General features: G+C 62.3%; 2 protein-coding genes across 3 annotated transcripts in view; one reads left to right on the forward strand and one right to left on the reverse strand.

Annotated features, from left to right (window-relative positions):
* Positions 1-2,740, forward strand: part of MED16 (mediator complex subunit 16) — a 20,771-nt gene extending 18,031 nt beyond the window's left edge. The window contains exons 14-15 of one of the 2 annotated variants that reach the window (XM_032252477.1): positions 1,542-1,625; positions 2,211-2,704. In XM_032252477.1, the coding sequence (XP_032108368.1) occupies positions 1,542-1,625; positions 2,211-2,337 (211 nt within the window). In that variant the 3' untranslated portion in view covers positions 2,338-2,704. Of the gene's footprint in view, positions 1-1,541; positions 1,626-2,210 lie in introns of both variants that reach the window. The other variant, XM_032252478.1, reaches the window with a different exon arrangement.
* A 5,117-nt stretch (positions 2,741-7,857) lies between these two features.
* Positions 7,858-9,895, reverse strand: part of CFD (complement factor D) — a 4,203-nt gene continuing 2,165 nt past the window's right edge. The window contains exons 4-5 of the mRNA XM_032252479.1: positions 9,182-9,439; positions 7,858-8,075 (exon numbers count right to left, since the gene is read on the reverse strand). Of these exons, the coding sequence (XP_032108370.1) occupies positions 7,929-8,075; positions 9,182-9,439 (405 nt within the window). The 3' untranslated portion in view covers positions 7,858-7,928. The remainder of the gene's footprint in view (positions 8,076-9,181; positions 9,440-9,895) is intronic.

Below are 9,895 nucleotides of genomic sequence, written 5' to 3' on the forward strand. Positions count from 1 at the left end.
CTCCTCCGTGCCTGGCCCCAGGACCCCCAAATCCACAGGGCTCCCTCTTCCGTGCCCTGCCCCAGGCCCCCCTGCATCCTTCCAGGCTCCCCCTAGCGCTGTCCCCTAGTGGTGTCCTCTGCTGTTGTCATGAGCTACCCCACACACACGGGCACCGGCGCTTCTGTTCACCCTGTTACCTTTTTTTTTTTTTTTTTTTTTCCCAGCGGTCTTGCTCTGTCTCCTGGGCTGGAGTGCATCTCTGCCTCCCGGGTTCAAATGATTCTCCTGCCTCAGCCACCTGAGTAGCTGAGATTACAGGCACCTGCCACCACACTTAGCTAATTTTTGTATTTTTGGTAGAGACAGAGTTTTGCCATGTTGGTCGGGCTGGTCTTGATCTGACCTCAGGTGATCCACCCACCTCAGCCTCCCAGAGTGCTGGGATTACAGGCGTGAGCCACCGCGCCCGGCCCCCTTAGTTTTCACTGATTGCATGCTGGCCTTGCTGTGCCAGGCGCCGTGCAGCTGGCCTGAGTCTCCCGCCCCTCCAGAGGTCAAGGCCCCACTGTAAATCCCCCTGTTGATGGGGACCCCCTAGCATGGCTCAGGGCCCTGGTGAGCACAGATGCCTCATTGGGAAGGTCTCCTGCGGGTAAGAGGTCACCTGCAGGGCCCAAGGCTGGCCTTTTTCTGGAATGTGCAGGGTTTGGACAACCCAAGCCTGCTGAGCTGACCCCGGCCACCCAGTGAGGAAACCCCACCGGAAAGTCACAGCCACTCTTCTGGGTGGGGGGGGGTTCACAGGATCAGGAAGTGGCGGAGTCCGGATTTGACCCCAGGCCGGTCAGACCCCTGAGCCCATTTCCGACCTATGTTTGGTGAGGAGCATGTGCAAATCTTCCAACCACTGATGGCTTACGGCTGGAATTTTAGAAAACACAGATGAGCAAAAGGTAGAAAATGAAGTGAGCCTGCCGCAGCCCCTCCTCCAGGGAGGCCGCCCAGCTTGGCTCTGGGACCTCCAGCATTGTCTTTCTCGTGCTCACAGTGGGAGGGGCCGCCTGATGAGTTGCACGCTGGGGCTTTTGGGTTTCAGGAAGACTAGACGAAAAGAGAAGATGGCCACGTCTGAGGCTGATAAACTGTTTGGGAAATTTTCAAGTGTTTGATGAGAGCAGAGAAGACCGGCCCACCTCTGCCCAGACCCAGGCCCCCCACCCTCCACTGAGGGCAGCTTTTGCCACCAGGATCTGCTGTCGTGCAGAGGTCCTGGCGCCCCCAGGCTGGGTGTCTGTGGACGGGTGGTGAAGGAGTGCCCACGCACTCCCTCCTGTTGAGCCTCGGATGGGAGCCCCACAAGTGCCTTCTCTGCCCCTCAGGCTTCCTGTGCATTTAGGAGACCCACCCCTTCGCTGGGCCTGTCCCAGGTGTCCACGCATCTGCCACCTGACCATTCAGACGCCTGGGCCCACCTGATGGATGGTGTGAGGTGGCCGAACACCCACCCGCCTGGCCTCACGGTGCCCAGCAAGCCCTCATGCCCTCCCCTCTCCTGCCAGGCACCCGGGCCAGCCCAAGATTGACCACCTGCGGAGGCTGCACCTTGGCGCCTACCCCACGGAGGAGTGCAAGGCTTGCACCAGGTGAGTGCCGCCCCCGGGCCCCGGTCACGCAGCTCGCACACTCAGGCTCGGTGTTGCCATCTGTAAAGGAGGCCGTGGAGGGCCTCCCTCTGGAGCTGCCACTGAGAGATGAAACCCCGGGGTCTCTGGGGCCTTGTGGCCTGGGGAGGTCTGGCTCACCCCGTGCTGGGCTGTGGGATGGTGCCGCCCCTGCCCGTCTCCGCGGTGCCCCTGGTAACCCAAGGGCGGAAGTTAAGTCACAGCCACTGCTGCCACACGACCGGCTTCTGACGCGTCCTCAGCACACGGAGGCCCAGAGTGCCGTGGACTCCCAGAGCTCTGCTGCTGGGATGGCCCGGCTGATTCCAGCCCCCAGCTCCACACGGTCCAGGGTGGCGGAGGGAACGTGTCCCAGAGGGGATGCTGCAGCCAGCATCCAAGGATGGGGAGCAGTTAATGGAGTGGCGGGCGCTGGTGCAGGGAACGGTATTCCCAGTGGGTGAAGCAGCCGGGGCTGAGGCCCTGTGGCAGGTGGGAGTGTGGGGCACGGGCGTGAGGGACACCCCCTCGGAGGCGGGAGCCCGCCCAGCGCCTGCCTCCCCGCAGGTGCGGCTGTGTCACCATGCTCAAGTCGCCCAACAGGACCACGGCAGTGAAGCAGTGGGAGCAGCGCTGGATCAAGAACTGCCTTTGTGGCGGGCTCTGGTGGCGGGTGCCCCTCAGCTACCCCTGAGCCAGGCTGCCAGGGCGCCCCGCACACACCCTGGACACTTCGGCACGGTTAACCTCAGCCCGCCCCGGAGTGCTGTTGAAGGCCGTGGGGCGGACGCCTCCATGACCAACAGATCTTCTGAGGAAGCCCCCGTGCCTTTGTGCAGTTGGGGCCGTGGCCCACACACCGCCCTCCCTCCCGGGACCCCCCGATCCCTGGACCGTCCGCATCCAGAGGACCAGCCACAGGGCTGGGGGTCCAGGTGGACCCTGCGGTGACCTGGCTCGGGGCACCTGCCTCGGTTTCCTTGCCTCACCTGCAGAGGACGCTGAACCTGGACAAGCTGCGGCTGGGGAGGGCAGGTCCAATAAACGCCCTCCGCGCCCAGGCCTGTGTCCCTCCTGTCAGTGCCCCCGGCCCCACCCGCGACCTCCATTCAGTGCCCGGGAGCCTGTGTCCTCTTGGCCTGTCTTTAGATCACTTGGCATTTACAGGCGCCCCTCGGATGCCAGGCCCAGGGTGTCCAAAGTAAGCAGTGAGGCAGGACACAGCAGGCCCGGCGGGTGGGGCGGGGGAGGCCGTCATCAGGGAGCTTTGTCCAAGTGTGCGCCTCTGCGTGTCTCAGCGTGGTGTCTCTGCTGTCTCTGCATGTCTCTGTGTGTCTCTTGCTGTCTCTGTGGTGTCTTTGTGTCTCTGTGCTGTCTGCGTGTCTCTCGTGTCTGAATGTCTTTGCATGTCTCTGTATGCTCTCTGTCTCTGCTGTCTCTGGGGTCTCTGCGTGTCTCTTGCTATCTCTGTTCTGTCTGCATGTCTCTGCTGTCTTTGTGTATCTGTGTCTCTAGTATCTCTGACTGTCTCGGTCTCTCTGCGTGTCTCAGTGTGGTATCTGTGCTGTCTGCGTGTCTCTGCATGCTCTGTGTCTCTGCTGTCTCTGGTGTCTCTGTGTGCTGTTTCTGTCTCTGCCTACTTCTGTACCTCTCATGTTTCTCTAGCCGCTCCCTGCCTGAGGCTGCCTAGCCCCGGGTGAGAGTCTGTGCCTCTGTCTCCACGGTCCCGCCTTCTGCCTCCAGCAAGCACTTCTTCCAAGTACCCTGCGTCCCTCAGCTGGAGGCCTTCCCAGCACAGGGGCACCCTGCTGTGTGCGAATAGCCGCCTCCTTTCTGCAGCTCCGGGGAGGGCAGGGAAGGAGGATTGAGTGCCCAGCGCCGGTGCAAAGCGGGGAGCTCAGACACCCCAGAACCTGGCTGAGGCACCCCCACTTTAAAGCCCGCCTGCCTGCGGCTGTAGACTCCAGGCCTCTGCACCCTGGCTGGGACAGCTGGCCACTGAGCGGGGGGGGGGGGGGGGGCTCTCTCACCATCCACCTGAACACCCTCTGAGGGAAACAGCAGACCCTAGGGCAGCCTTCCGGGCCTGGACGCAGCCCCCGGCCCCACCCCTGCAACCTCCTGTTGTGCTTGGGAGTGTGCGGTCCACCTCCCCTGGAGTCACTCAGCATGTGCGGGATGCCTAGTGGATGCCGGGCCCAGGGTTGTCCAAAGCGAGTGACAGACAACACAGTGGGCCCTGGCGGGCGGGTGGGTGGGGGGGGGGGGGCGGGGGGTGATGGGGGGCCCTGGCGGGTGGGTGTGGCCTGGCCCCCATGGCGTTGGCTTTGTCTGGGAGTCTCTGCAGAGACCCGAGTGCAGGAGCCCTGGTGAGGTGCCTGCGGCGGGTGGGCAGAGAGGAAACGCCCTGCGAGGGCTCCGTAGGGCTCCTGTACACACACCATCTGTGCCCACGCCTCATGGGGGCACGGGCTGGTGGGCAGCTTCAGGAGTGGGGAGATCAGTCACCTGGCGCCTGACCTTGTGAGTGAAGACGCCTCCAGGTGACCCCAGCAGCCCCCCACGGTTCACATGACCTGGCTGAGACCTGGAGTGGGGACAGGCCACCCACTGGCTCCGTCAGCTCCTGTGAGCCGGAGTGGGCCTTGGTGTAAGGGTTATTCTCTGTGAGGTCTATTGCCAAGTTTAAAATGAGGAAACTGAGGCCTGCATGAGAACAATTAGAAGCCAATTTATTCGGCTCCCGGGAAAGGTTCCGTAGTCCCGGAGAAAGAGGCCAGGGAAGTCACGCCTGACTCCTCTCAGGCATGGGGTTATATAGGGAGGGAAGGCGCTCTGATTGGCTGTGGAGAAAGAGGACGTGGCAAGCTGCTATAGGTAGGTAGGCGGGATTTCCGGTGAGCGGGTTGGACGGGGCCATATGCTATTAGGCAGGTTTTAGCGGGGCTTCTTTTAAATTTTGGTGGGATTTTCCAATGGCTGGCTAGGTGCCGGGTGCAGAGTTTAGTGTGGAGTGCAGATCCTGGTGCTGAGTGCAGAGGGGATTTCCAACGGCGGGCTAGGTGCCGAGTGCAGAGTTTAGTGCCGAGTGCAGAGGGGATTTCCAACGGCGGGCTAGGTGCCGGGTGCAGAGTTTAGTGCCGAGTGCAGAGGGGATTTCCAATGGTTGGGCAGGCTAGGTGCCGAGTGCAGAGTTTAGTGTTGAGTGCAGATCCTGGTGCTGAGTGCAGAGGGGATTTCCAACGGCTGGGCAGGCTAGGTGCCGAGTGCAGAGTTTAGTGCCGAGTGCAGAGGGGATTTCCAACGGCTGGGCGGGCTAGGTGCCGGGTGCAGAGTTTAGTGCCGAGTGCAGAGGGGATTTCCAACGGAGGGGCGGGCTAGGTGCCGGGTGCAGAGTGTAGTGCTGAGTGCAGAGGTGGGCGTGGCGAAGCTAGATGCTGAGTGCAGATTCTGGTGACGTAATGTCAGGCGTGGAGAGGGATGGGCGTGTCCGAGCTCCCAGCGAGGCAACCGGCCCTACACTTGGTACTAGGCTTGAGGGTCTGTCCCTCAAACTGCCGTCAGAAGCTGGCTGTCCTGAGCGCCTGCCTCTCTGGATACAGTGGGGTGGGCAAGGCGGGCGGGGCATGGAGGAGGCCCGTGGCCCTGAAGCTCACTGCGCCCGGCCTACAAAAATCTTAAAAATTAGGCGTGGTGGCAGGGCACGTGCCTGTGGTCCCAGCTACACAGGAGGCTGTGGTAGGAGGACCTCTTGAGCCCAGAGGTTGAAGTTTCAGTGAGCTGTGATGGCACCACTGCACCCGAGCCTGGGGCGACAGAGTGAAAACCGTGTCTCAAAAAAAAAAAAGCTTCTGTTGTTTATTGGAAATTCCCGTCTAACCGGGGGCTTGTGTTTGCCAAATCTGGTCATCTCTCCTGCCCCGCCTCAAACGGAATCAGTGAGAAGTGGTTCTCTGGTGTCATCTCATTCGGGAACTACCTATTGAATGAATGAATCAATGACTGAATTACCAGCAGCTATGTTTCCATGTCTCCCCTTAGTTCAATGTTGTAGGGCTTTAGAAATTACACGCAGGCCAGGCACGAGGCTCACGCCTCTAATCCCAGCACTTTGGGAGGCTGAGACGGGCGGATCACCTGGGGTGAGGAGTTCCAGACCAGCCTGGGCAACATGGCGAAACCCCGTCTCTACTGAAAATACAGAAATCAGCCGGGTGTGGTGGCGGGCGCCTATAATCCCAGCTGCGTAGGAGGCTCTGGCCGGCGACTTGCTTGAACACGGGAGGCGGAGGTTGCGGTGAGCTGAGATCGCGCCACTGCACTCCAGCCTGGGCAGCAGAGCGAGACTGCCTCAGAAAAACAAAAAAACATGAGATTCACAAACACAGACACAACTTCGTGGTGGTCTCCAGACGGCTGCATGGATGCCTTTCCATGCAGTGGAATATTTACCGAATTCTTAAGAGCAGGGCTGGGGCTTAGATGTGTCTTACCATGCCAGACCCAGGGCCCTGCACACACTAAGTGCTCAATACATGCTTGCGTGTAAATGTGATTCCCAGGTGAGCACTCCATAGCCCCCAGAAAACACCCAAGCACAGTTTTCACTTCCATCCCCCCTCTTCCCAGTGGACTCTACCTCTCAAACTATCAGCCTCTTCCTACAATAGAGCCTGGAGGGCCCCTCCTCCAGGTGGGAGAAAGGGCACCGGGCCTCAGGCCTCCTGACTGCCCGTGCCGAGAAAGGTGACTTGAGGTCCGAGGCCCCAAGCAGGTGCGCTGCTCTTCCTCCTGGTGTGGGCCTGGCCGCACCCAGGTGGTTTGGGACGGAAGGCTCCCTGGCTCTGGGCTGGGGTCCAGGGTGCCTCCTGGAGCTTCTGTGTGACTTCAGGAGAGTCGCACAGCCCCTGTGAGCCTCAGTTTCCCCTTCTGGGACATGGGTCATAGCAGGACACCTTTACAGGGTCTCTGCACTAGAGTCTCAGCCCACAGCCTTGCACACAGTAGGCGCTCACGTTCCCCTTGGGAAGCAAAGGGAAACACCACCAGGCAGACCAGGAGGGGACACCCCCGCCTCGCGGGGCTTCCCCCGCAGTGGGGAGCGGTGACCCTTCTCAGACTTCCAGGAAAGAGCAAGAGTGCCTCCAGGTGGCCGCCTCCTGAGACACTGCTGAGAACCCTCAGCCCCGTGGAACTTGCACGCTGTATTTTCAGGGTTTGCATTTCCATCTGTAGCTTCCCGCCTTGCTCTCTTCTCTCTCTTTCTCTTTTTTTCTGAGACGGAGTCTTGCCCTGTCGCCCAGCCTGGAGTGCAATGGCGCGATCTTGGCTCACTGCAACCTCCGCTTCCCAGGGTCAAGCAATTCTCCTGCCTCAGCCTCCCGAGTAGCTGCGATTACAGGCCTGCGCCACCATGCCCGGCCAATTTTTGTATCGTTAGTAGAGACGGGATTTCACCATGTTGGTCAGGCAGGTCTCGAACTCCTGACCTCGTGATCTACCTGCCTCAGCCTCCCAGAGTGCTGGGATTACAGACATGTGCCACCGCTCCTGGCCTGCTCTTTTTAACGTTTCTGTCTTTGTTTTTGTTTTGAGTCCGAGTCTTGCTCTGTTGCCCTGGCGTGCTCTGGAGTGCAGTGGCGTGATCTCAGCTCACTGTAACCTCTGTCTCCCAGGTTCAAGCGATTCTTCTGCCTCAGCCGGCCGAGTAGCTGCGATTACAGGTGGCTGCCACCACGCCTGGCAATTTTTTCCTTTTTTTTTGTATTTTTAGTAGAGATGGGGTTTTGCTATGTTGGTCAGGCTGGTCAGGAACTCCAGACCTCAAATGATCCACCCGCCTTGGCCTCCAAAAGTGTTGCGATTATAGGCGTGAGCCACCTCGCCCGGCCTGGTTTTGTTTCGTTTTGTTTTTCAAAGAGAGAGACAAGGTTTCACTCTGTTGCCCAGGCTGGAGGGCAGTGTCACAATCACAACTCACTGCAGCCTCGACCTCCTGGGCTCAAGCCATCCCCCTGCCTCAGCGTCCTGGGTAGCTGGAACCACAAGCGCGCACTTTCATGCCCGCCAATTGCCCAGCTAATTTTTTATTTTTTTGTAGAGATGGAGTCTCGCTATGTTGCCCAGGCTGGTCTCGAACTCCTGAGATCCACTGATCCTTCTACCTCGGCCTCCCCCTCTACATACAGTAGGTGCTCAATAAAGACCAACCGGATGCAGGAGTGGATAACTTTATTGTTGGGGACTTTATTGCTGGGGTGACCCTGACCCGCAGGCCCCTACGCCCTAGGCCAGGACGCTGTTGATCCAGGCCGCATAGCTCGCCACGCGCGTGTAGATCCCGGGCTTCTTGCGGTTGCCGCAAACGCGGGAGCCGGAGGTGACTATGCCCTCGAGCACGCCCCCGCACACCAGCGGGCCCCCGGAATCGCCCTGCGGTGACAGGATGGGCAGTGAGGGGCGGACCGCGCCCACCCCAGCCCCACACGCCGGACACCCTCACCTGACTGCAGCTCCCGCCCCAACCTGGTCCTCGCTGGTCAATATCCCCGTGCCACGCCCACCACGAAGGCCACGCCCACAAGGCACGCCCTCTAGGCCCGCCGCCAGATCCTGGTCACACCCCCTTGGGCCTCAACCTCACCACATGGACCCCACTGCAACCCCACTCCATGCCCTTTCCAGTCTGGGGTCCCACCCCTTAGCCCTGCTCTCCCAGGCCTTCACTTGCCCCAGATCCCACTTCTTCCCTAACGCGTCTCAGCGGCCACCTGTTCTGCTCAACCCCGCCCACCTCAGGCCACGCCCCTCCCCTGGAGCACCACCCAGTCCTCGTCCCTGGCTACCACGCAAGCCACCACCTGTCCTAGGCCTCCGCCCTTCTCAGGGATCCCGCTCCGCAGCAGCCGGGCCGCTTCGGAAGTTCCCGCCCCTTCCACGTGCCGCGCCCCTTCCACGTGCCGCGCCCCTTCCACGTGCCGCCCCCTCTATACCTCCCACCCTTTCTCTGCCACCTGCCCTTTTGTTCGCCCAGCCCCTTCTCCAGGCCCACCCTCTCCACAGGTCCCACCCCTTCATTCAGGCCCCGCCCCTGCAGCCCCACCCCCTCATCATGCATCATCCCTATTCCTGGCCTCGCCCCCTTGCGGGCTGCGGTTACTTGGCCCGTTCCCTCCTGGAGCCCCACCCCTTCCACGGGCCCCGCTCCCTCTCCCGTAACCCACGGGCCCTTTCACCTCCCATTGTTTCCTGCCTTTTTTACCAGCCCCGACCCTTCTTCAGCCACCAGGATCCACAGGCCCAACCCCTTATCCAAGCCCCGCCCACACCCTACGAGGCCCCGCCCCTTCTCCAGGCCCCACCCCCCCCCCCCCCCCACCCATGCCCCCCGCCCCGCCCCACCCTCTGCGTGCCCCGCCCCTCCTCCGGGCCCCGCCCCTTCCCCGCCCCCGCCCCACGGCTCCCACCCACGCCCCCCTTCCCGTCCCCTCTCCGGGCGGGCGGCTCCTCCCACGCCCGCCTCCTTCCTGAAGGCGCACCTTGCAGGTGTCCCGGCGGTTGCTCTCCGCGCACATGAGGCGCTGGGTGATGGCGCCGTCGTGGTGCGAGCGCCGGTTGCAGGCGGCGCGGTCCATCACCGGCAGGAGCACGTGCTGCAGGAGGTCGGGCCGGCGGCCCGCGTGGGTGACTGTGCCCCAGCCGGCCACGTCGCAGAGGGTGCCCGGCGCCACGTCGCGGTCCACGCGCTGCCAGGGCACGGGGCCCACAGCACGGCCCAGCACGGCCTTCTCAGACAGCTGGGGGTGGAGGCGGACGTCAGGGCTGCGAGGCCGGGGAGACCGGACAGGGGAAGTGGGCATCAGGGCAGGGGCGCGGGTCTCAGTGCCGCGGGAGGGAGCCGGGTGGATCCTGGTGGGGTGTAGGTGGGGGTGCGGTGGGGGTGAGGGTCCCCAGTGCAGCCGCAGAGGTCGAGGCTAGACCGAGGTGGGGATTCGGGGGTAGCCGGGGGGGCGGTTGGGGGGGCTTCCAGCGCAGCAGGAGAGGTCGAGGCTAGATCCAGGGGGAGGGGACGGGGGCGGGGCGGGGTCCCCATGCAGCGGGAGAGGTCGGGCTGGACCCGGGGTGGGGGTGCAGGGGGAGTGGAGTTTTGGGGAGGTGCTCCCAGCGCAGCAGGAGAGGTCGAGGCTAGATCCAGGGGGAGGGGGCGGGGGCCCCATGCAGCTGGAGAGGTCGATCTGGACCCGGGGTGGGGG

This window comes from Sapajus apella, unplaced genomic scaffold, assembly GCF_009761245.1.
Source record: "Sapajus apella isolate SASKATOON/1434 unplaced genomic scaffold, GSC_monkey_1.0 scaffold77, whole genome shotgun sequence".
Classification (NCBI taxonomy): Eukaryota; Metazoa; Chordata; class Mammalia; order Primates; family Cebidae; genus Sapajus; species Sapajus apella.